Raw genomic sequence first — 26499 nt, 5'->3', positions numbered from 1 at the left:
TGAACTCACAGGGATCTGCCTGCCTTTGTATCCCATTAGGATTAAAACCATGCACAAGCAGGTCCAGCTACTTAAGAACAAAACAACTTAGAGAAACTGAAAAGTCCCTGTTGTCCCTATCAAACACACACACACAGACACACACACACACAGACACTATACACACACACACACACACACAGATACTATATACACACACATACAGACACACATATATACACACCACATACACACATATACACACACCATACACACACATATACACACACATTCCTCAAACAATAAAAAACCAAACAGTGGTTGGGGATTTAGCTTAGTGGTAGAGCGCTTGCCTAGCAAACACAAGGCCCCGGGTTCAGTTCTCAACTCCGGAAAACAAACAAACAAACAACAACGAACAAGTATCTTGAACAAACATAAAACAAAATCCAGTATTCATCTTTTTAGATACATCTTTTAAAAGATTACTTCTTATGAAAATATAATTTTAAAACCATCTTTTAAAACATTTAACTAATTCTAGATCACAAAGATAACACTGAATTCCTGTCCAAGGATGGACCAGTTTCCCACAGCAAAATGACCAAAACTGAGAGGTTAATACTGGTGGGGAGCTATTTACTTGACAAAGATCTTATTCAGAGGCTACTCTTCCCACTGACATTCCTTTTCATTGCAAGGTCCTATGCTATTATTATAAGAGTAGATGCATAGTTGTTCGTTTGTTTTTTATTGCTGTTGTTTTGGGGGGGGTTGTTTTTGTTTTGTGTGTGTGTGTGTGTGTGTGTGTGTGTGTGTGTGTGTGTGTGATTTTTTTGTTTTTGTTTTTACAAATCTCTATCTTGTTGTGCGGGCATGCTATTTTGTAACCACCTCTTCTCACTTGACAACACATCACAAACATTTCCCCAATCACAGTTATCCAGTTTTTTCCCCCCTTGGCTGGGATGGAACCCAGGACTATGCTAGACACATCTTCTGTCACTGACCTATACCTCTGCTCCGTAGTGTTTTGAGATAAGATCTTACTATTCTAGCCCAGGCTGTTTCGAATGCAGGATTCCTAGTTTTTGCCTCTGGAGTGCTGTGATTACAGGCGTCCACTGCCGGCCTATCATTGTTATTGGGAGCAGGACTTTTCATTGTGTGGCCCCGCCGTACTTTGTCAAACCACGGACTTGTTATTCTACACTTTGTTTCTAGCCTTTTCGCTGCTATGAAGAGTAATGAGATAAACTTATCTTGCAGGCTTGTAAGGCTTTATTTATTTTATGTATGAATACACTGTTGCTGTCTTCAGACACACCAGACAAGGACATCAGATCTCATTACAGGTGGTTGTGAGCCACCATGTGGTTGCTGGGATTTGAACTCAGGACCTCTGGAAGAACAGTCGGTGCTCTTAACCATCTCTCCAGACCATCTTGCATGCTTCTGAAACCCATATCTCTGGCTATTTTGTTGTAAGAAAACTCCCAAGAACCCAAGGAGCCCATCTTTTCTTCCAATTTCCCTGCATGGGTTTGACTCTGTTGCAAGAGACTGCTCACTCCCCCCGTGAGGCAGGCAGGAGAAGAAGCAAAGACAGTGAAATGTCCATAGTCTTTGGATTATCCAGTTGGGTAGAAGAGAGAAGAAGACATCTAAGGAACTGTAGGTCTTTCATGGCTTCTCAGCTTTCTTAGCCAAGCCCACCTCTCTCACCCATCACTCTCATCTTCCTAGAAAGAAGGCTGCTTGCTCTGAGCCCAAGGATAATGGGGAGAAGATGGGGAGGGGGTGGGGCAGAAGCTGCTAATGCATTTTGCCAGCATCTTTGGTTTCTCCAATATCCAGCCAGACTATTAGCAGTTCCCCAAGGATGGCCTTCCTCCTCACATCATCCCCCATTTCCTATAAATGGGAAGTGGCTAGGGAGTAGGGTTTTAGTATGTGTGTGCACATGTGAGCAGTGGGGGGAGGGAGAAGACAGGAAGGAAAGGGATCATGATGGTTTTCCTATAGCTGACTTATAGTGGAGAATTGAGAAGTTATTTGCGCAGGCCACAGTGTGGCGGGGAGGAACACAGGTGTGAGGCATTCCTCTGAACTCTGAAGTTACAATCTGGATGAGAGCCTCCTTGTTTCTGCAGGAGACTGTGACTGCGGAGTTGGTAGAAATTGCCTCCCCGTTTCTGTGAGACCTGGGTTGGCCTAAGCATTTAGAAACAGTCCCTGGCACATTGGTTAACTAGTATCAATTTGACAGGAGCCTGCAGAAGAGGAAGGGATTTTAGAGCAGGCCCCAGTTCTAAATGCTTGGGTAGAAAGTACCTTTGTTGGAAACAGCCTTTGAGGCAATTGTTCAAGTGGCAGGCTTCTTGGATCTCATACCTCTCTGGAGCCCTTCCCCCACTTCACTGTGTCATGTCACCCAACAGAATACATATAGTCCTCTAGCAAGGAATGAGGCAGGGACAACCAAGAGGACTCTCAGTCCTCTGAGGTGGGACAACACTCTTGCTCCCACTGCTCTCCTGCAAGCCTGGAAAATACCACTGTCCACTCTTTCCGGGCTCTGTGATTTTCCACCTGACCTGGCATTCCCCATGACTCCTGCCCTTTTTCCTGGGACAAAGGGGACACGGGCTCCCTTGGAGTCACCAGAACTCCACCCTGGGCTCTCCACTGACCACAGATAAGTATGTAAAAAATGTCGGAAAGCCAGGTTTCCAGTTAGGGATGGACATTCATGTGCTCCCAAGGAGGCTATGCCCGATGGTTTTCAAGTTTAACATAATGACTCGGAATGCAGACTCAACATGTTTGTCCTCTGTTTGTCCCTGTGCGCATGCTCTCTTTCCCCCACTACCCCATTTCTTGCTTTCCCTTCGATGACATCTCTTTTTCTATTTCTTATCCTCCCACCTGGGGTGCCTTTAAGGAACAGCAGACTAGCTGCTTCTAACAGGACCCAGAAAGTGGGAAGGACTTGCTCCAAGGTGCACAGCTGGTTAACACTGGGCTAACACTGCAACCCAGCACCACAGTGACCAGTTCCCATCTAAGGCCAGCTAGGTCCTCCCTGTCAAAGGCCTCTCCTGGGATCCTATAGTGCAGATGGTCCCAGGACCCTATGGATACCCGATCCATCTCAAGGTCTCAAGATAGCATGCTGTAGTATTTGTACATAAACCTGCACACATCTTCCTATGGACTTCATCTCACTGAGACATCACACGCATTTAATACGATGTAAATGCTCATATAAGTAAGCTCTTGCTATATCTATCTTGCTCGGAGAATAAGGACAAAGAAAAAAGGGTCTGTTTATATTCATACCAAGACGATGAAAATAATCCTCAGCCCATCACATAATACTTATCAACAACACAACATTCTCCACTAACATTTTTATTATTATTTGAGTCTTGGTCACCACAGAAGTCTGCAGAAATGTCTAGCCTGTGGTACTGAAGTCAACAAGTCGCCTAAATGAATTTCTCTCCACCTTATAAGATTCCATAGGTGAAAGAGACACAATAAAGTTCCCAATCCCCACCCTGGGGTCAGCCTCGGATTGCAATGCTCTGCCTCCCAACCTGCACCGGTTTCCTGCTAGTCGAGGCATTTTGGAAATTCTGACTGGAACGTTTCGGTGGCAATTTATCACCTCTCCTTCCGTATACACACCCACAAGTAAAAGAAGAAGGAAAAGGAAAAAAAAAAAAAAAAGAATTGGGAGTTTGTCTTCGAGTTGCGGAAAGAGGCACTGAGGTAGCTTTCTGATAGCAAGGAAAATAGCTCGCAGAATGTGACAGATTCTTTCAAGGCATGGTCCAGGGCGGCTGGGTTGCGGCTGTGCCTGGACAGCGGGATGTCCAGAATGGCACGCGCGGGCAATGGTCGCAGACTGGCTTGGGGAGCGGAGGGGAGGTACCCCGTGGAGCCGGGTAGCTTTTACCTAAATGTTTTGGTGGCGAGCGGCAGAGGGGGCGGTGCACAGCCCTAGGTAATGACAGGGCAGTCTAGGAGCCACGCGGGGGCTGCCCATCCGGTCGCGACCAGAAAGGAGACTGCTTCTCCACCTCCCGCTTTCTTCCCTTGGGGACCAGCCCCACCCCTCGATCCCCTCCCAGCACCCCCCACCTCCGACCCGCCTCGCCCCGCCCCCCTCCTGGCAGCCCCAGCGCGCATGCTCTCTCCCCCCACTGAGTAACCTGGAGATTTAAAAGCTGCCCGCTGGCGCGCGTTGGGGAAGCAGGGGTCCGAGCTCGCACGCGCCAGCCCCAGGTGACAGCCGCGCGCCGGGCCAGGTAGGGGAGGGGTTGGTCCCGGCGGGAAAGCAGCGCGCGGGTGGCCGTGCTCGGCCGTGGCGTTCTGCACTCCGCGGGATGGGGCCGCTCCGTGGCGTCCCGGCCCTGCGCGAGCGGAGGCTCGCGGGGAGGGCGCGGCCCCCGGCGGCCGAGTGCCCAGGGACGGCGCCCGCTCGGGTCCGCGCTGAGTGCGCTTCCTCCGGGAGCGCTGTGCTGTAGCGCCCACTGTCCCGGGCCGCGCGCGGAGGGCGGGATCGGAGCCGCGGTGTCCCGGGCCAGGCCGGCGGAGGGCCGGCCGCCCCTGCTGCAGCCTCCCGCCGCAGAGTTTTCTTTGGAAAGTTGCGTTTATTTCTTCCCTTGTCTGGGCTGTGCCCAAAAGGGGCAGATGAGTCACAGAGGCGCTCATGGTCCACACTTGGGGGAGCCCTGGAAGGGCCTTCAACCGGGCGCCTTGGTCGGAGACAGAAGGGGGACCCAGTTCTCTTGACCCGAGAATTGGAGCAAGGCTTTGGTGGACTTGAGGCTGGGATAATGAATATATGTGTACATGTGCGATCCTGCGCCCCCCTTCTCTGCCTCCGTTACCCACCTGCGGAGAGTAAAGCAGCTCCGGCTGTGGCTCTTGTGTCCCGAGGCTCAGGTGGGGATGGGGAGTACTCTACGGTGCGTGAGAGAAAGCGCTAGGCGGGCGGCCGCACGCCTGGTGGAGAAAACTCCCGGAGCCTGCAGGCTCAGCTCTTCCCTAGTCTCCGCTCCCCGACGAGGAACCCTGTGACGGCTCTGTTCCTTGACCTCCGACTCAGCCCCCTCCTTCGTGACACACACTTGACTCGTCCAGGGCCGCGGAGTATTCGGTGCTTCCTCGGTGAATTGGAGATAGGAAGAGTTTGACCCGGTGGGTACCTGGTGAGAACTCGATGCTCAGCTGTGACAGACCCTATTCTAGCTAGCTAAGCTGAATTTTGAAGAGCCCAGCTGGGGTCTTGCAGATAGGCATGGTAGACGAGGCTCAGAGTGACTCGCTGGGTTCCTGAAAGTTTTACTCAGGAGTGAGGGTGAGGCTGTTGAGGTTTCTAGCCTCGGTCTCCAATGTATGAAGCAAGATCCCATTCCCAGAGCTTCGGTGTGGGCCCACGTGCCTAAGGCGTGGAGAACATGTTGACCTATGGAGCTGGGAAGAGAAGGAACGGCCCAGAAGCTAGATGCTGGACAGAAAGCCGAGGAACCACACAGAACACTGTGTCCTAGGGAGTAAGTGGGACAGGATTTGAACCCTCTGGCCTTTCGGTTGGATCCATTTCATCCCCTCATTCCTCCCTTATCTCCCGCTTGCCCCAGCTCCAGGGCTGTCCTGGAAGCAACATATACTATACTAAAAGTGCTCAGAAAATGGAGTTTGACTCACTGGATAAGTCTAAAGATAATGTTACAGCTGTGGACATACAGACCCCACTTAGGGTGTCTGGCCAGAGAAGATTTCCTATGGATTTTTGGAGTGGAGGGTGAAATCCCCCTTATCCCCTCCTGGCTCACTAAGTAACCCTGAAGGAATAAGAGGAACTGGACAAGGTCCTGGGGTAGTACATTATGCCCTGCAGGCTCCTGGTTTGGGAAAAGACGAGTACTGATCCCAAGCTAGAACTGGACCTAAGCAGAGCTCTGGAGAGAGAAAGGCAGGAAGGTAGAGAAGAATGGTCCAAGGTCCCTGGAAGTAAGACTGATTTTTTTTTTTTTTTTTTTTTTTTTTTTTTCCGGTAAGGGCCTTCCGGCAAGCGCCTACCACTGAGCTAAATCCCCAACCCCGAAGACTGATTTCATGGGATGAGGCTACATCAGGGATGAGGCTGCCCCCAAAAGGTGGCTTTTTCTGCTTCCTGTTCCACTCTGCCGGCCATGCCCCACTAGTCTGCAAGTCGCTTTAACTTTGCAACCTTGTTGCAAAATGGGGACCAGGGTGGTGAAGACAATGATCATACCCTCTGCACAGCTTTGTTATTTAAGTTAATTATGACAAATTCAACGAGCACTAACAAAGATACACACAGTCTAAAAATGTAACTTCATTAAATAACACATGTAGAACTCAACTGTGTCTTTAGCCCAGTGTGGTGGTTTACACCTGTAATCTCCGCACACTTGGGAGGCAGAAGCAAGAGGATTAGGAGTTCAAGGCCAGTTTTGACTACCTAATGAGTTCCAGACCAGCCTGAGTTCTGTGAGACTCTGTCTAAAACAAATAAACAAAAAACAAAACCCATTTTCTTACGTGTGAAATGTAGAAAATGTTTAATGAATGTTAGTTTTAACCATTATATTTATCTACTGTGTCTGGATGGATGACCTGCAGATGGTCCAAGACCCTGGGACCCCTGCTTTTTTTTTTTTTTTTGAGACAGTGTCTATGTAGCTTTGGCTGCTCTTGAACTTGCAACTCTGTCTTGATCTCCCTAGCTCTGGGTCCTGCTCTTTTCTTTCTGTTTTAAAGAGACCGTTCTAGGCTTACTTCTTTTTTTTTTTTTTTTTTTTTTTTTGGTTTTTTTTTTTTGGGGCTGGGGACCGAACCCCGGGCCTTGCGCTTCCTTGGCAAGCACTGAGCTAAATCCCCAACCCCTAGGCTTACTTCTTTAAGGACAAGGTCTCCTGGGCTTTGGGAAGTTTAAGTGGCTAAGAGACTTGGTTCTAGCCAGTGGCTCGAATCCCACTTCCTCCAAAGTAAGCTATCAGTCTCCTGATTCTGTTTTCTCCTCTGTAAACAAGCATATTAGGACAGGCCTTCCAGGATTTGGGGATTAAGGAGACCGCTGCAGGTAAACCTCTGTGCAGAGCAGCTGCTGTGGAGAGCTTGATAAATGTCAGCTGCTGTTAGTTGGTGACAGGGGAAGTGATCACTGTAGATTAACTTAGAAACTGGTTTCCTAGCCAGGCAGGAAACACCACCACATACATATATGTGTGTGTGTGTGTGTGTGTGTGTGTGTGTGTGTGTGTGTGTGTGTGTGTGTGTATAATAGCCACGAGCAACACATTTGCAATGGAATTCTGGGTCCAGTGCAAAGAACAGACCAAGACAGGGTGGACATCTTTTTTTTTTTTTTCTCTCAGAGCTGGGGACCGAACTCAGGGCCTTGCGCTACCACTGAGCTAAATCCCAACCCCTCAGGGTGGACATCTTGATCTCTTCCCCTCTCTGTACTTCCTGATATGCTTTATGATTAGTGCAAAAACCGTTGCTTGCCTCCCTCCCAAGAGTATACTCACAGTATACTGGGGAGGGTACTTCGAGGAGAAGGGGTGAATATATACCCTGAAAGGTTAAGAGCCTTCCATGTAGAAAGGTTACATGTTATTTCAGGAAGACAGTATGGGGAGGTGCCCTGCACTGAGGACTCCACTTGTCTTCTCTCTCCAGCCTTGGGGGGTGGGGGTGGGGCAGGGGGGGGGGGGGGCAGGGGCAGGGGGTGGGGGGGGGGTGGGGGTGGGGTGGGGTCTTTCATGTTATTCTTTGATATCCACAAGGAAAACCTAGCCTAGCTTTGTAGGCATGCCTTCTGTCACTGAGTTGGATTCCCTTGCCCTCCCAGCCTAACTTCTTTGACAAGCCAGTGGCCCTGTTTGCTGGGCAGTGTGTGTGCGCAGGCTGGACCAGTTGGTACCAGGCCCAGCATCTCCAATGCTGATGCCACCTGACTGGCAGCAACAGAGCTGGAGTGCTGAGCTTTGTCTAGTGTTGAATGTTGCTGCCTGGGGGCAGGGGCTAGGGACAGAGCTCTGTCAGTGTCCTGATCTTTGGCCAGAATTACCTGTTTAATCTCGTTTTCTGCTGTATGGTCTGTGTTTTCTCCCTCCTTTTCTGGAGTGGCTGGTGTCAGGAGCCTTTTCTTTCTTTTTTTTTTTTTTTTTTTTAAGATTTATTTTATTCCATATATGTAAGTACACCGTCGCGTCTTCAGACACACCTGAAAGGGACATCGGATCCCATTATGGATGGTTGTGAGTGGTTGCTGGGAATTGAACTCAGGACCTCTGGAAGAGCAGTCAGTGCTCTTTAACTGCTGAGCCATCTCTCCAGCCTGTCAGGAGCCTTTTCAATTCTAAGGTTGGAGGTGTCCTCCTTGTCTCTACTGTTGGCTTTATTTCGATGTCCGTAAAGTAGAGGTCCTGTTTGTGGGAATTAGATGTGATGTGTATGTCAGCAAAACCTGCATAAACCAGATAGATATTCAAAAGATATTTTTTGTTCCTTGAACTCTGGAAAGTCCTTTCTTTGGGATGCTGGGGTAAGCCAGCACGAAAAAGGTAGGAAGTAACTGCTATCTCAAGTTCCACTGGTTATCAAACCCACGCCAGGCTAAATATCCAGCCAGATGGACCAGCCAGCCCCTAGCAGGAGTTCCTCTCCCCAGAGTGCTGTCAGCAGCCCTCAAGTGTCTAATGACAAGAGCACGTTGAGCCAGCAAATACTGTCTGAGCTGGGAGAATGTAGTCACTGTAGGGATGTAGCCATTGTAGAGTCCCAGCTCCTGTTAATGGAGATCCATGCACCCGGAAACTGGAGTGTCCCTCACTGACTCCTGGACTCCCTGGTCCAATCAAAAGAATCCTGCATTGGCTTGCCTTCTAGACTTCAAGGCCTGGGCTGTGCTCTGCTTCTGTCTTGTCTGGACCACACGGAAAAGGTGTCATGGGAAAGGGGCAAACCAGAGACTGAGGACCAAATGCAGATTCTAGCTTTGCGCCTTAACCTAGCAGAGAGTTTGGAGGGAGAGAGAGAGAACACGGACATCTTGGGGATCAGGGAGTCCTGTAGGATTAGGTGTGGGACTTGAGCTGCAGCGGGTTCAGGTGAAGGGCAGAGGCTGTTCAGGAAGGGGAAGTAGCTGGAAGCAAAAACCAGCCAAGTGCCAGTAAATTCCTCTGTCCTGGGCCCAAGAAGGTGTGACCATCTAGGACACACAGATCTGCGAGCCGGATCTGAGATCAGAACCCAGTTGTGTGGCTTTGGTTCTCATGTTCTTTCCTGTATCCCTCACTGGAGAAGGGCCAGTAGGAGGGGCGAATGTGTTTGGAAATCCCACGCTCTAGGACCTGTGTGTCCTTTCTGCGTAGCACCTGCTTACCTTTTCATGACTCAGTCGTACGTCCACTTCCCCCAGGAAGCCTTGACCGAGCCACCGCTGACATGCCTCCTACTTGCTTGGCCACGTCTTAGTGCTGGTACCACCTTGCTACCCATGGGTTGTACTGTATCCCTGTTACTCTCTCCTGCCGAGCAGAACCGTGTAACCAGCACTTTCACTGCTGTGGGGGGGATGGTAAACAGTTGTGGCTCGATGAGTACTGAAGGGCGTGGTTTGGGGCTCTTTGACATTTCCTTAGGGGTGCTTTGGTTGCATGCTGAGGTAGACTTCCTCCAAGGGTGGGTAGACTGGCTTGTTAATGTCTCTTCTCACCTTGTTCACCTGGGCGGTTGTTATTTCTGGGCTTAGGACACAAACCAAGGGCCTTATGTAAGCTCTGTGAAGTCTCTCCACTGAACTGGGTCCTCAATCTGCTTTGTTTCTGAGACAGGGTCTCACTGGGTAGCCCTGGCTGGCTTAGAATTCATCATGAAGACTAGACTGGCCTCAAATTCATGGAGACCCACATCCCTCTGCTGGGACTAGAAATGTCCCACTGATACCTGGCTTTTTTTTGTTCTCTTTTTTGAAGCAGGGTCTTGTCATGTAGTCCAGTCTGATCATAAACCCATAGTCCTCCTGCCTCAGCCTCCCTAATGCTATGGTTTAGAGGTATGTCCCTCATCTTTGAGAGTACACTTCTGCAGAACTGGCTGACCCAGAGCCTTCTCATTACAGATAGGCTGGTCACAGAACTGAGTGTCTGGACAGAACCCAAGAGACCATCAGCTTTGCAACCCTGGAGTCAGGCCAGCCACCCAGAGCTGGGACAGCACCTTGTTGGAACACTGCCCAGGGCCCTGCTCAGCCGTTTGACCTAAATGCTCAGCCCCCCCGGGCTCTTTCCTCTCTACCTCACCTTCAGAGAGGGGCCAGGCTAAAGGAGAGGACTCCGATTGGCTGTGCACACCATGGGAAGAGCTGCCCAGGCTGGCCTGGCTGAGTGGCAGGTGTCAAGTTCACAGAGAGAAAGGCTGTTGAAGTTTCACTTTGCAGAAGCTCTGGAAAGGTGGGAGGGACTTCCCCGGTGACCTAGAGACTGAGGCAAGACCCCCATTGCTTCTCAGGCGTCCCTTCTTTCTTCGTGGAGGACTTCTGGGTTTTTTTTTTTTTTCCACTCTGCTTTTATTTCGGACTAAGACAAGAAAGAATTTAGTTACTAATTTCTGCCAGGAACAGAGTCCAGCTCCAGGAGAGAGAAGGAGAGATGGCAGTTCTGTCCTCAGTGCCCTGCTTACTCGGCCGAGTTTCAGGTGACCTCTGACCTTGGCACAGAGCTGGTGTCTGAACAGTGTGTGGACAGGTCTGATGGGGTAAGTGTGGCTGGGGAACTCTTCCCCACTGGATCTCCCTGGCTCACTGGTGAAGACAGGCTGTGGCAAGCACCTCCCTAACGCCCTGTGGCCTTGGGAGTGGGCACCTGTCCATGAGATCACCCTACCTGAGGCTCAGGACAGGTGCCAGATCACCTAACCGTGCACCTTAGACATCAGTGAGATTAGCTCTCAGTTTACAGGTATGGACACTGAGTCCCAGGGTGGTAACTTTCCTACGCTACACAGCTGTCAGTCAACATGGCCGAAATTGTACTACATCTTTCTGATTTCCAGTTCAAAGTGTTTTCCAGGGTTGGGGATTTAGCTCAGTGGTAGAGCGCTTGCCTAGCAAGGAGGCCCTGGGTTCGGTCCCCAGCTCCGAAAAAAAAAAAAAAGTGTTTTCCAGAATTTTTGAAAGGTTGCAAATTTCCTGGTTTTAGATTTTCAACCTTGGAAGTATTAAGTTCTCCAAAACTAACATTTCCCTCTTGTAAACTAGGAATGTGAAATAACAACTCTGTATGATAGACCTTTATTAAGAGGTCTACCAAGCACTGGGTGGTGGCAGTTCATGCCTTTAATCCCAGGACTCCCAGGCAGAGGCATTTCTATCTCTTGAGGCCAGCCTGATCTACAGCATTGAGTTCCAGGGCAGCCTCTTGTGAGGAAAAAGCAAACAAACAAACAAAATAGAACTCCTGGCATGTGTTAAATACCCCCTGGGCGGTTGGTAGGGTCAGCTATTGGCCTAGTTGTCCCTGTGGGTGGAAGAATCTGGTAAGAGTGGGATAGCCTTCCCTTGCAGCAGATCTGTGGCACTGACCCGCTCACCTGTTGGGGCCAGCACCTGGGAACGAATTTACATTCTTGGCATTCCTCTTGCCACTGGGGGCTGCTGGGATCTGGTAAGAGGCTTTGCTGCTGATGAAGCTGAGTTAAGAAAGGCAGGGCTGATCTTTCCAATCACTGTGTTGGGACCGGAGAAAGCCACACCTAACCCTGCCAAAGGCTCTTCATATCCTTTTCCTCACATACTGGGTAGTTTCTAAGTTGTGGTTTGTCAGGTTTTGGTTTTTATGGCGTTAAAGATGGGATTCCAGAACATTCTGCGTGGGAGACAAGCACTTTACCACTGAGCCATACCTGCAGCTTAAAGTTGGTTGTACTAAGGTCCGTCTGTGAAACAAACGGGCAGACAACTTGTACCCCTATCACCCAGTGGCTGTCAGAGTAAACTGTTTGGAAGGGGGCCTGGTCTGCATGGAGCAGTCACCCAGGCAAGCTCCAGTTATAAACTAAGTGGAACTGTGTGGAAACTAAGGGTCAGTAGGTCAAGTTACAAACAGACTCAAACTGGCATCAGACCCAGGTCCGTCCAGCTGACCCCTAAGAGCTGGATCACTGTGGAACCTGCCAGGGTTCAAAGTGGCCATATTCAGTTTTCTAGCCCCAGGGGTAGAAGAGGGTTCCTGGTAGAAGCCTGTCCTGTTATGGAGAGCACACACACCATGACCTTGGGTGGCAGCTGTTGTCAGCAATGAGGTCTGGTTGGGAGGCCCAGGTGCCTGGAAACAAAATGCACATGTGTGTTGCCTGTCACTGGCGGGAGACCAGGAGACCTCCAGGGTACATCAGCCTCAGCTTAGGCCGGCCAAGGTGAGGTTCAGGCTAGCCCCAGAGTCCCTGTCATTAGATTGGAGAGAAGAGGGGAGGGAAGATCACTGCTGGCTCCAGGGACTGCCTGTTGTCCCTTTCCCTCCCCTTCCCCCAGCCTCCTGCATTTGTTTCTGTCCCGAAGCTGCACTGGGCTCTTAGACACCGCAACAAAAGCAACTTTCCTCCAAGCCACTGCCACCTGTTGGGTTTTCACACATTTCGAGTGAGTTGGGGGAGGGAGCCGTTGCCCTTTTCCCAGTGTCTCTGGTGTGCCCCCTCCCTGCAGCCCCCCCCCCCAGGGCCTGGGATTCTCTTTGCTGCCCGGTTGTGACAGGGCTCCAGAGCAGGAGGAGGTGGGGGGCCCGGCAGCAGCTGGAAGGGGAACTGAGTGGGAAGGGGCCAGAGCTGGCAGCAGGGGAGAGTTTGATGGATTACTCTGCAGGCCCAGAGGTTTCTCCCTAATCCCCCTTTGTGTCCCGGCCTGCAGCCCCTCACTCTCTCTGACAAGCTGCTAAGCAGAAGGCTTCCAGTCTGAGGGAAGAAAAGGCAGCTCAGCAGGGTGAACTCTAAATCCCTGGCCTCCCAGCCGCGGGGGAGGCAGGAGCTAGGGAACCTGCCTGGGGTGGGGCTGTGGGTCCCCCTTCCCTCTGCCCACCCAACCCTGTTCTTTGTTAGGATTCCCTCAAAGTGGAGAGGTTGCGTTGTGAGGTGGGGGGGGGGCGTCCCAAGATGCCTGTGAGGTAGTTTGTGTAGTTACTGTTGAGTTTTTCTCCAGCGGGGACGGGATAAACAGAGACCCTCTGTGTTTGGAAATAATTGGCCTCAGAAACCCAAAGGCTGAGTAGTAGATTGAAAGGTATCGAAGCTCAGTGGCCCCCATACTCCAGCTGTGTCCCCCTCTCCCAGCAGCCCAGGTAGGAATTTCCATGGTATCTGTGCAAGGTCTGCAGGAAACGGTTGTTTTGTTTCCCGTTTGTTTTCTCAGGTATGCCCACGTTTCCTTAAGATGCTACCGTGAGGATCTAGCTGTACTTTGGTAGTGCAGTGTGCCAGGTTTTATAAGGCAAGGCTCATGGCGTTGGTCTCCTGGGTCTGAAGAAAGGTATAGGTAGTAGGGGTGCCCCACTAGGAAACACTCATACCCCAGAGGGTCATCCTTACTGCCGCTAGCCTAGAGGGTCTGCTCAGCTCGCAACGAAGCACTGGATCCAGTTATCTCTGGAAGAGCAGGGGTCCCCATGCCTTTTCTTTCTAGCTTTGTCTGGAGTGGGCCAGGGACCCCTTTCTCGGGCCGTGCCTTGATTCGAGACACCCCTTACCAGGTTTCTCTCTCTGGGAAGGACAGCGAAGGAAAGAAGTGTCCTGAAGGATAGGCAAGTATGTTTTTTAGCTTCCAGAGGAACCCAGCCTGTGAGAAAGCAGCCCTCTTTGTGAGTGCGAAGGGAGGACACAGGGTCGCAGAGCCTGCGGGGTCAGGGTGGGGGCTGAGGCCGTTTGATGTGCCTGGGCGGGGTGTGGGGGACTCTGGCATGCATAAAGAGGCCATAGAATTGCTGTCTGACAGTGGCGGGGCGGGGCCTGTCCCCAGACTCTGCTGCCTGTGGCCTCTTGTCAGCAGAGGGTATCTGCTCCCCCTGCTCCACCTCAGCCTTGTGGGGTGGCAGGAGCCCCTTTGAAAGCCCTCAAAGGCCTCTTTATGTGTCCTCTGATCCTCCCTTCCCTTACTGAGCTGCGAAGGGCTCTGCTCACTGGGGTCACTTTCCTGTGCTGGCCTCCACTCTGTCTTTTGAGTTTTTGGACAAAGTTCAGTTCGAGTTTGTTCCTGTGACTGTTTCACTTCCCTAGGCTGCCTGCTGGGGGCGACGTGACGTGGAAACATTCCGGGCCAGTCGCGTTGATCTGGTGCCCCTTACTGGGCTTCTGGCTAGGCATCTCCTAGGTGTGATGGGAGGAAGACAGGCTTTCTGTCCCTTAAACAGCCCCCTCTGCCGCAGCTATGCATCCATTCTTTGCACACACATTTCCCAGGTCCCTAGGCTTGCTGGGTGGGTGTCAAAGAGTTGCCTGCCTTGAGGTTTGTGTGTTACCTCTTAAAGTTCACACAACTGTATAGAGTCCAGGTTCACAGACACTCCCCACCCTGTCTTTCTAGGCTTTAGTTCCGATCCCCAGAACATCCACGTAGTTTTTCTGGCCTTCTGGCTGAGCCATGGAGGCCAACAGAGGAGGGGAGAAGTTTGAAGCTTGAGAAGGATTTCCGTACGCGCAAGGCTACCCATGCTTGTCCTTCCTCCCATGACCCTGGTCAGCCCTCCTCTGCCCTCCTCTTCCTGCCCCCCTTCTCTCCAGGTAAGCAGTCTGAGGCTGGCTCACTGGTTGATCTTCTGTTTGCCAGACCAAGTGCTCCAGAAGTAGTGGGGGAAGAGAATTGGGAAAGTCTCTGAGGAGGCTGAGTTAGTCCCCTGTCCCCTTGCCTGCGTTCATTAACTCCAAGAAGATGGGGGAAGTCCAGACTGGAAGGGGCGACTGTGATCTGTCTCTCTTCAACTTTGATGAGAGCACGGTGTGCTGCTGCTGCTGCTGCTGCTGCTGCTGCTGCTGCTGCTGCTGCTGCCAGAGTGGCCCCGAGCCTCTGTCTTGGTATCCAGGGCAAAGGGCCCTGTGGGTAATTCTGTCAGCTGGAGTCAGTGCGGGGAGTCTGCCATAGGGTTGGCATAGTGGGAGCAGGGAGGACATTGAGAGTGGGACATTGAAGATAAGAAGGAAGGGAGACAATGTTCTTTTGGGGGGGTTGAAATTCCTTGTGTAATTCTGGGCTCAGAAAAGTTGGGTTCTCAGGAGTGTCTGCATCTCCAAGGGCAGAGTAGATATGAAAAGAGGGAAGGGGGGGGCTCAGGACTTGAAGTACAGGGATCTGGAACCTACCTACCTTCTATCCCACTCATATCTATGGGTTGTGTGTGCCCCCGGTCCAGACCCCAATACCAGATAGAGTATCTCTATGGGGTAGAGAGAAGCACTGTGGCTCAGAATCTGCCTGAGTTGTAGGAGGGTGCGGGAAACGCGCATGCTCCTATTATCCTGTATCCTATGAGCTCCCGTTCCTACTCACAAAAGTGCTGGAAGACTGAGGGAGAGCTGCCTGGAGGGAAGGCAGGTGAGGTGAATGCAGGATTTAGAGAGTGAGGGCAGGTTTATGGGTGAGGTTGGGTCTGGCAAAGTCTCTATTTGCTCAAGGAGGACCTGATCCCTTAAACCCAGCACAGGTGAGAGCCCCAGTCCCTCCCAGACTGAGGGTGGAGAGTAGAATGGTTAGAAGTCTTTTGCCCCAGAGCCTGCTCTGGTAAGGCTTGGGAAGCTTTCTCTCTGGATCACTGGGAAAGGGAGAGGAGCCAAACTGAACCCCAGAGTAGCCCAGTTAACACTGAGGTCTGTCTGACTCCACTCCAGGACTGTGTGGGTCAGTATTTTATCTTCCTTTTTATGAACTTTGGGGAGGGAGCTCTCTGGTACCTAGATTTATCTCTAGTCCTACTTTTCCTAGTCTTTTCAGCAGCCGAGCCTCAGAGGGGTTCAGTGAGCCAACCTGTGGTTGCTGGGAGTTGAACTCAGGACCTCTGGAAGAGCAGCCAGTGCTCTTAACTGCTGAGCCATCTCTCTAGCCCCAGAGGCAGGGCCAATATGGAATGGACAGGTCTAACTCAGGTTGGCCCATAGTGCCTGGTCTCTCTGAGGCTCAGCTCAACACCCGTGACATGCTTTGTGACAGGAAGGGCACAGGAACCCCATGGGGCCTGGTGTTAGCAGGGAAGGTAAAAGGGCCTTTTATCCTGAGCTAGTGAAGCTAGGAAAGAAGATGTTCAGAGGGAGCTGCAGCCTCCTCAGGCCTCCTCCTCTTCACCAGTCATAGGGTTGATTAGTGAGGAGTAGGAAGGTGTCCGGGGGTATAGTTTGGTCTCCTGCTTTTTCATTTGGGATAAATGGAGGTTAGCAGTCTCTAAGCTTTTCTTAACAGGGCCTGTCCTCCGTCCCCCAGTTTCTTAGAACACTTTGATGCTGATTTGAAGTGTGTGTGTGTGTGTGTGTGTGTGTGTGTGTGTGTGTGTGTGTGTGTGTGTGTGTGTGGTGCAGGATTGAACCCAAGGCTTTATATATGTTAGGCACTACTTTACACAGAGCCCCGTCTTTAACATAGAGGCTCACTGTGTAGTTCAGGCTGACCTTGAATCATTTCCTGCTTCAGCATTACAAGTGCTGGAATTGTAGGGCTACCCCACCTTGTCCCTACTCTCACAGTTTGCATAGCAGGCAGCAACGGTGCTATCTCCAGGAGGCAAGCCCTGGAGGTTGCTTACCCAGCAGACCCAGTAACTGGCTAGGCTGTGCTGTACGTTCCTGTTTGTGTGAGTAGGGGCCAGAGGTCAACTAGGAAGTGCCAGCTTCCCACCAGCTCAGGGCTCCTTGGCATCCTCTCAGATGCCACCAATTAATATAGAACTGTTGAGATCTTGGATCATGTCCCGTGTAAGGCAGGGGTTGAGGAATGGTCCCAGCTGGTTGTGACAACTGGGAAGTGATATGTGTGTGTTGCCTCCTGTGAACTTGAGGGAAAACTCAAGGGAGAGATTCTTGGGCTTAGGCTCCCCAAGAGGAACTCTGTGTCGGTGACAGGTTGAACCCCCACTTAAGGAACTGTATCCTTCCTTCTTCCCTCTCGTCTCTGTCCTGGAGTGTGGGGTTACCGTGTGTCATGGCTCGGGGCCAGGAAGGAGAGACTAGGAAGTACCCCTTTGTTTTCCTTTGTAGAATGTTCTGTGCACACAGTGGTGTACCTGCTCTGTGCATTTGTCTACACGAGGAGAGGCCAGCAGTCAACTCCCGGATGTCTTCCCTGACACTGGATTTTGGTTTTTGAGACCAGGCCTATGGCTGAGCTTGGAACTCACCCATTGGCTAGACTGGCTGGCCAATGAGTTACAGCCATCTGCCAGACTCCACCCCTCCACCCCGGCACTGGGTTAGACAAGTGCAGCCATAGTGGCTTTTTCGTGTGCTGGGGTCTTTTTTTTTTTTTAAGTTTTTTTTTTGTTTTTTTGTTTGTTTGTTTGTTTTGTTCGTTTTTGTTTTGTTTTGTTTTTTTTTTGTATCAGGCACTTTGCCAACTGAGCCGCCCCTGCCCCTGACTGAAAATATTTGTGTGTGCATGTGTGTGTGTCTGTCTCTGTGTATCTAATGTTTCCATACATTCAGTTCATGCGTCTATGTATATATGTGCGCAGAGGCCGGAGATTGGTAATCAGACGGCCCCTTCAGTAGCCATCTCTCCAACTCATTTTCTGAGAATCCATCTTCCGCTGAAGCTGGGCTTCCCCGATTCCGCTGGCCGTTCCTGGGATCCTTGCTTCCACCTTCCAGGCCTTGGATTATGGGGATTAAATGAATTACTACCATTCCCAGCCAAAACGCTGCTGGGGACCCAAACTCATAGCGTCACGCAAGAGTCGAGTGGCTCCGCTTGGAAAGTTGGAGAGCAGAGCAAATGAATTGGGCGTGGCAGAGGGTATCCCCGGCCACCTTGAGAGCCAGTCCTGAGTTCCTCCAAAAGGGGCAGTCGCAGAGATGCTTCGGAAGAGAGTGAATGACCTCTGCTTGGCCTTGGGCTGTGCTGAGGTTCAAATGTAATTTTTCTTATTAATTACATCATGCTAGACCGAAATATTAACACGAGCCTCTTGACAGAGCTTCCGGGTCAGGGGCACCGGGGCATAGGACTACATCACAGGCCTGCAGACGAGCAGGATTCAGAGTATGTGAAGCAAATCCTGGAGTCATGTGACTGTGACTGTCCTGCCCTTCTAGGGTCCGACTGACGAGATGTGTCCCCATCAAGCAAGGCACTAGATGGTGACGTGTTGGGATGAGATGCCGAAGTGGTACTCCAGGGCTGGCCGAAATGGGAGCCTGGCTGCACCCTCGGAGGTTGGTGCTAGCAAGGAGGAGAAGCCACGGCAGGGCTGACTCAAAACAGCTGTGGAGTGTGTGAATGGCCCCCGGACCCCTAACCACCCTGTCCATCATGATCCAGAGGCTGTGGGCCAGCCGTCTGCTAAGGCATCGGAAAGCCCAGCTCCTGCTGGTCAACCTGCTAACCTTCGGCCTGGAGGTGTGCCTGGCTGCTGGCATTACCTATGTGCCACCCCTTCTGCTGGAAGTAGGGGTAGAGGAAAAGTTCATGACCATGGTGTTGGGTGAGTCACTCCATCTTCCTTTTTCCTTGCTCTAGTGCCCAGGGCTGGGCTGTAGGCAGCATTTCTCTTGCCCAGGGAGTGGTTCAGAAGGCAGGGCTTGGGGAGGGCATTACTAGTTCTCATTTACACCCCGAAGCCCTTAAGGACAATCCACTCTACACACATGGGAAAGGATGCTTCGGGAAGACTAGGCTTGTCTTATTTAACCCAGCTGCTGTATCTGCTGAGCAGTAGAACTGGGACTTCACCACGGTCTCCCAAGCAGGGTTCTCTTTCCTGGGCATGGGACAGGCTTCTGATACTGCGACCAAACTTGTCAAGAGCCACAGGAGGTCAGTGGCTACTCTGTGGCTTTCCTCTCTCAGGGAAAGGATGGCTCATGAGGATGCAGGCTCTGGGGTCTGGCTGCTTATAGAAACCCTGCTTCTAACCCGTGGCAGACCCAAGTCTTTGCGTAAATATCGCCTCTCAGGTGTGGCATGGCTGCCATTCCCTCCTCTGAAAACAAGCTGTTTATAATACCCACACTGAGAGGAGCAGAGCCCCTGTGAATGCTGGATGGGGGCTTGCCTCCATGTGACCTGCTGTGTCCCTCTTGTCCCTTTGTCCGGCTACTGATTTGTGCTGTTTGTCCTTGCAGGTATTGGCCCAGTGCTGGGCCTGGTTTCTGTTCCACTCCTAGGCTCAGCCAGTGACCAGTGGCGTGGGCGCTATGGCCGCCGGAGACCCTTTATCTGGGCTCTGTCCCTGGGTGTCCTGCTAAGCCTCTTCCTCATCCCGAGGGCCGGCTGGCTGGCAGGGCTACTGTGTTCAGATACTAGGCCCCTGGAGTTGGCCCTGCTCATCTTGGGAGTGGGGCTACTGGACTTTTGCGGCCAGGTGTGCTTCACCCCACTGGAGGCCTTACTCTCCGACCTCTTCCGGGACCCAGACCACTGCCGCCAAGCCTTCTCTGTCTATGCCTTCATGATCAGCCTCGGGGGCTGCCTGGGCTACCTCTTACCTGCCATTGACTGGGACACCAGCGCCCTGGCCCCCTACCTAGGCACTCAGGAAGAATGCCTCTTCGGCCTCCTCACCCTCATTTTTCTCATCTGTGTGGCAGCCACTCTGCTTGTGGCCGAGGAGGCAGTCCTTGGCCCACCCGAGCCAGCAGAAGGGTTGTTGGTCCCCTCCGTGTCACGCCGGTGCTGCCCATGCCATGCTGGCCTGGCTTTCCGGAATCTGGGTACCCTGTTTCCCCGGCTGCACCAGCTGTGCTGCCGAATGCCTCGCACCCTGCGCCGGCTCTTTGTGGCCGAGCTGTGCAGCTGGATGGCACTTATGACTTTCACACTGTTCTACACGGACTTCGTGGGAGAGGGGCTGTACCAGGGTGTCCCCAGAGCAGAGCCAGGCACCGAGGCCCGGAGACACTATGATGAAGGTGAGTCTTTGGCACCAGTGGGAACCGCTGTTGGCCGCTGTCCTGTAGAGGACAGGCCAGGGTTGGGAAATGCTCACAGCCTGGACTGTGGCTGATGACTACTCTCTGGGCCCCAGCCTCCTGTCAGTAAAGGAAAAAGGATCTATGTGCGGTGGTTCATGAGCACAGCTGCCCTCTTTGTTGTCTCATTAGGGCTACTAGGTCTGTGTGACTCCAGTTCCACGGGGCCTTTGCTCTTCTGCTTGCTTTCCTCACCATGCCTTCTAGTTCGGCATTCCACAGAACTGTCTTAGAGCCAGTGTGGGGGCCATTTTGTGATCCTCACCCCCTCCTCCCTTACACATCTGGCACCTTGTCCTTCAACAGCCCCGGGCCACATTCGCTAATTGCAATCTAGATGCGGTCTTGCAGGCAGGTGGGGAGGGACTGGGAAGTGGATGCCCCTGGATACTAGTGTCTAGCTCCCCCAGATTGTGTAGGGTCCTTACCCCACTTCTTCCCTACCCCCCCAGGCATTCGAATGGGCAGCCTGGGGCTCTTCCTGCAGTGTGCCATCTCCCTGTTCTTCTCCCTGGTCATGGACAGGCTGGTACAGAAGTTCGGCACACGGTCAGTCTACCTGGCCAGTGTGATGACCTTTCCCGTGGCTGCCGCTGCCACGTGCCTGTCCCACAGCGTGGTCGTAGTGACAGCCTCAGCTGCCCTCACCGGGTTCACCTTCTCAGCCTTGCAGATCCTGCCTTACACGCTCGCCCCCCTCTACCATCGTGAGAAGCAGGTACTCCCATTGGCTAGGTTCGGGGGGGGGGGGGTAGGGGGGGCGGCTGAGAATGTGGTGTCTGATAAGAGACGTTGGAAAAGACTTGGCTTTCTCCGACCAGAGAGGACAGCTGGGGCCAGAGGCTACGGCCACTGAAGAAGTGTGGATTAGATTCTAGGAATGACTTCCTGGCTTTAGAACTAGAAAGCACTTGAGTGGATGATTGCAGGAAGGGCAGCCCTCGATAGGCATCCTGGAGAGTAAGCATACCACGGAAGTCCTTTATTCAGGGCTGCATTATTATATCCAGAGGTGGAGTGTGGGTCCCTGGCGTGTGGCTGCAGCAGGTGGCGGTGGGAATAGCCTGGCCTTAGCTATTCTTGCAGAGAGGCAATGTGATCAATCTGTGTCCCCCTTGCTGCAAGATGGAGGAGGCTTCTTCCTGCCCCTCTTTCTAGTTTACCTTCTAATCCTGTGTCCCTCTCTGTCCCTCTTCTCTCCCTGCTTTCCTCTTTTGCATCCACCGTTTTCCTCAATCCCACTCAGTGCACATCTGAGCCTGACATACTGACTTTCTTTACCTGAGGAATAAACTGTGGGTTGGGGGGTACTGGGGGGTGTTGGGGGGGTGTTGGGGGTGTTGGGGGGGTGTTGGGGGCGCTGGCATCTTGTTCACTCCACGCTAACCAGTCCCTGCAGAAGGCCCTCTTCCTTGGGAGGTGTCCTGACTTAAACAGCATGCTCACCCTGTCTCCGGCACTGTCCTCACTGAGCTTAAGGACCTGGATTCAGAACTCCACCAGAAGATTAGGGGAGAGGCCACAGCCCTTCCCTACTAGAGTTTTCAGAGTTAGGAACGACCTGGCCCAGGCTGCAGCTAGTAGGCTGGCTTGTTGGGCAGTAATTTGCAGGGTGGTGGGGACTGGGCTGGTAATGGGAACCTGGTCCCTCCTGTTGGCTTTCATGGAGCTCTGGGCTGGGGCTTTAAAAACTGCCGTCCAAAGATGAGGCTTGAGCAGTTAGGCCAGGACTAACCTTCCTCTCTGTACTGAGGAGCAGGTCTGCCCTCAGGGACATCTCTGGTTGGTAGGCAGCCTTACTGGTCTTTCCTTGGATGACAGATAGGAAAAAGGGGTCTATAGCATCAGCTGGGAACAGGCTTGGACCTGAATACTGTCCAACTGTCCTTTACTACTTCCTGAGTTACGGGATGAGTTGACAAGTTGTGTGTTTCTCTGGCATTGCCTGGGAGCTTCTCTGGTGCAGCCAGCCCCGTCAGCCTTCTGTGCTAGACACTGCCTGGCACAGGGACCAGTATGGGCTGAGGCCTTGTCTTGTCCTTCAGTTAGACACCCCAGGCCGCTGGGGCTTGGGGTTGGGGTTGGGGTGGTCAGACAGATAATGTGTTCTCTAGTCTCAGGCAGCCTACAGGAAGAAACTGAAAAAATTTCAGGGTCAGGCAGCTGGGCTGCAGAGGTCACCAAAAAAGATCTTCCTGCTGCCTCTCCCTTTTGCAGACCCAATTATTGAGCTCTCCCTGGCCAGAGGCCAAGGCAGTGACCTCATGTCAGATGGTTTTCTCCAGTCAGGTCTGGACCCTAGAGGGGCAGACAGTGAAGACTTCTATGGAGGTCTTCTTCCCTATGGCCCAGTGAAGAAAGTGTGTACAGGGGGTTGAGGTAGTCTGTGTGGAACTGGAGACCTCACAAATGCCTCCTTTCGGCACTCCCCCCCTTTTCTGTGTCTCCCTTCTGTCTGTTTCATTCTTCCTATCTTTTCTAGAGAGGGTTCCACACTTTTCTCAACCTGTGGATTTATGTTGACTGACTTCTTATATAGTCTAAGAAAAGCTAGAATAGACTAGAGGCTTCAAATTTGTTCCTTTCCCCCAACCATGTTGAGGGGGGAGCTGGAAGGGCTGGGGGGAGGGGTTCTGCTTAGATCCACATCAAGTAGCCTTTCCTCTCAGGTTTTGGATTTTCTCTTTTCCTGAAAGCCAGTTGCCTGGTTTCATATAGCCCTTGGTTAGAGGCAGTGAAGGGCCTGTTGTCAGATCCGGGAATCCCTGCATCTGGATACACACACCTTTGTTTCCTTTTTTGTCCCCACCCTCAGGTGTTCCTGCCCAAATACCGAGGGGACGCTGGAGGTGGTAGCAGTGAGGACAGCCAAACAACCAGCTTCTTGCTAGGCCCTAAGCCAGGAGCTCCCTTCCCCAATGGACACGTGGGCCCTGGCGGCAGCAGCATCCTGGTGCCCCCACCTGCACTCTGTGGGGCCTCTGCCTGTGATGTCTCCATGCGAGTGGTAGTGGGTGAGCCACCTGAAGCCAAGGTTGTTACTGGACGGGGCATTTGCCTGGACCTTGCCATCCTGGACAGTGCCTTTCTACTGTCCCAGGTGGCTCCGTCCCTGTTCATGGGCTCCATTGTCCAGCTGAGCCACTCTGTCACTGCCTATATGGTATCAGCTGCAGGCTTGGGTCTGGTCGCCATTTACTTTGCTACACAGGTAGTGTTTGACAAGAATGACTTGGCCAAATACTCACTGTAGAATTCTGTGAGGCATCAAAAAAGAGGATCTGCCTCCCAGGTTCTCAGCCCCAGAGGGCTGCAGAGCTGGCTTCTTTCAGGTCTCTGTTGCCCTGAGTGGCTCTCCACTGCCATCCTAAGGCAGTGAGGTGTATAGTTGCACAGGTTGGAGCTTTTGGCTCTGGCTTCAGAGTCTGCCTGGCCTCCTGGCGGCTTCCCACTTGGGTGTTGGTCTGAAGTTCTGCAGGGGTGCAAATGCAGTCTGTATAGGTGCTTTATCAAGGCTCCAAGTGAACGGCTAACCTCCTGCCTGAGTCACCAGAGGAAGGGCATGGGGGGCCCGAATGAACTTCCCCTTCAAGTCCCTTGTCCAGTTCCTGCCGCTGTGGCTCTTGCATGAGCGTTTCTCGTAGGAAACTCTCCTCCATGGGCCTCTACAGGGCTCTACAGAGCTCCACGGGGCTCCACGGGGCTTCACGGGGCGGAAGTTGGAAGGACCCTAGCGGGCAAGATGAAGCCTCGCGATCCACAGCGCTGCCTTTCTGCTGAGCCCCCCACCCCCACTCGTTTCAGGAAATGGCTCGGCTTGTTGGCTCTTGCATTGACACGGGCCTTTAAATATTTAACTTATTTATTAACGAATGAGAAGGAAATTCATACCCAGCCTTTTTAACGTTGTGCCTAGGAGTTGAGTAGGGTGGGATCCCCCAAAACTGGTTCCCCCGGAATAGCTGGTCACTGTGCTAGATATTGCCAGACTCCTCTTCCGGGGTAATAGATGTGGTCCCCCAAACCGCCCAGTACCTTGGGCAATCTATTCTTCCCGATTGAGAGCCATAAGATATCCGGACTCAAGGCTGGCCATTGAGGGAAAGTGGAATGGGACCCAAGGTCTCCACAGCCTACTAAATCCCAATTTTCTCTTGACCCAATTGGTTCCCTGATTGCTCGCTGCTCCCTATGGGAACGGACCATGAAGAGATTGCCCTTTCAAGTCTAGCCACTGGCTCCAGGACCTCTCTGTGGGGCTTGTTGAACCCTAAGCACAAATGTGTTTCCTTAGGCCTCTGCCCATCTCAGCCTCTGGGGCAAATCTGTCACAGCCTGGGGAAATCTCACACAAACTCAGGAGTACTCCCCGCCAGAGCCAGTGAGCTCATCGTGTCTGGGGGGGATTTCAGTGCTGATTGCAATAATGTTATCTATGTCTTATTTATTTAGCAGAGTAAATATTTTATACCGTATGTGATAAATCAGAGTATAATGTTTATGGTGATGAAATTAAAAGCTTCGTATATGTTTACTTGATATGTGTCTGCCTTTTCTGTGGGTGGAGGAAGCCATTCTAAAACCAGCCTCACACCATTCCTAGGGGACTCTTAGCTTTGGCAGCGTCAGTTCCCATGCGTGGCCAGCAGATGGAGCCATGGACCATGCAGGCCTAGGGGATTGAGGGTAGAGGACAGGAAGAGTCAAGGGCAATGCCACGCAGTTTTCTTTTTCAAATGGGGGTCACAGAAGATGGAGCATTCACAGCAAGGTCGCTAGGAGTGCGCCTGGCATTTGGAGGAGGGATTTCAGCATTATGGTGCTGTGACAATGTTCTTTCACATCATACTCTTTTTTTTTTTTTTTTTTTTGGTTCTTTTTTTTTCGGAGCTGGGGACCGAACCCAGGGCCTTGCGCTTCCTAGGCAAGCGCTCTACCACTGAGCTAAATCCCCAACCCCTCACATCATACTCTTAACCGCAGCCTCTGGTCAAGCCCAGTCCTTCCTGCCTTGCCATCTCTCTGGGCTCTCCGCCCTGACTGGCTCTCCTTCCCTTGACATTTTAGAGTGGTCAGCACAGTTAATACCCACAAAAGGACTCATTTACTTTTGAAACTGTTTTCTATGGGGCTGGAGAAGATGGCTCAGTGGTTAGGAGCACATACTCTTCTCGAAGAGGACCCAAGCCTGGTTCCCAGGGCCTGTATCAGGCAGCTCAAAACTAACTCCAGTCCCAGGTGATCTGATGCCCATCAGACTTCCTCATACAGACACATTTCCTGCACAAAACATCATGACCAAGAGGCAAGTTAGGGAGGAAAGGGTTTATTCAGCTTACACCTCCACATTGCTGTTCATCACCAAAGGAAGTCAGGACCGGAACTCAAGCAGGTCAGGAAGCAGGAGCTGATGCAGAGGCCATGGAGGGATGTTACTTACTGGCTTGCTTCCCCGGGCTTGCTCAACCTGCTTGCTTATAGAACCCAAGACCACCAACCCAGGGACGGTACCACCCACAATAGGCCCTCCCACCCTTGATCGCTATTGAGAAAATGCCTTTCAGCTGGACCTCATGGAGGCGTTTCCTCAGGGGAAGCTCCTTTCTCTATGGTAAGTCTAGCTTGTGTCACACAACACCAGCCGGTACATGCAAATGCCAATAAAATATTACAAGGAAGTTCTCTGTGTTATCTAACTTTATTGTGAAAAGTGTCAAACGGTAACACGGGTGGTATAACCAGACTCCAGCTTCACAGCTCAAACCCTGTGGTTTCAGTTCCTTTACAGGGGCTATTTTTAAAGTTATATACCAGGCCATTTTACTTCACTTGTAAAAGTTTGGTATGTGGCTCCAAGAAAAGGACTTTGCTCAGTGGCTAGGAGCACTTACTGCTCTTCCAGAGAATCAGAGTTCTGTGCCTAGCATCCACAAGCTCCAGTAACTCCAGCGCTTGGGGAGTTGATCACCCTCTTTCTGCCTCTGCCGGCACCCACATGCACACATGCACACACGTGACTTAAAAACAGACTGTTTAAGGGGTTGGGGATTTAGCTCAGTGGTAGAGCGCTTGCCTAGGAAGCGAAAGGCCCTGGGTTCTAATCCCCAGCTCCAAAAAAAAGAACAAAAAAAAAAAAAAAAAAAAACAGACTGTTTAAATTACTTGACCATAAGCCGTGTTATCTAACGAAGCATAGAATAGTTACTAATTATTCAGGTCGGGTACAGATGCCAAAGGAGAGTGGGTCTTACGGTTGGTTGGTGCGGTGGTTCGAATAAGAGTGGCCCGTCTAGGCTCATATATTTGAATGCCTAGTCGTCA

At 51.8% G+C, this 26499-nt stretch overlaps 1 protein-coding gene across 1 annotated transcript; it reads left to right on the top strand.

Annotated features, from left to right (window-relative positions):
- Positions 1-15745: 15745 nt before the first annotated feature.
- On the top strand, positions 15746-24717 carry Slc45a3 (solute carrier family 45 member 3). Its single transcript, XM_032915400.1, has 5 exons — positions 15746-15904; positions 18304-18692; positions 19333-20118; positions 20631-20896; positions 22994-24717. The coding sequence occupies exons 2-5, from the start codon at positions 18488-18490 to the stop codon at positions 23429-23431; spliced, it is 1695 nt and encodes a 564-aa protein (XP_032771291.1). The 5' UTR covers positions 15746-15904; positions 18304-18487; the 3' UTR covers positions 23432-24717.
- The last annotated feature ends 1782 nt before the right edge of the window (positions 24718-26499 follow it).

This window comes from Rattus rattus, chromosome 10 (genome assembly GCF_011064425.1).
Source record: "Rattus rattus isolate New Zealand chromosome 10, Rrattus_CSIRO_v1, whole genome shotgun sequence".
Lineage (NCBI taxonomy): Eukaryota > Metazoa > Chordata > Mammalia > Rodentia > Muridae > Rattus > Rattus rattus.
Note: the sequence above shows the minus strand (reverse complement) of the source record. Positions and strands in the feature narration are given on the sequence as shown.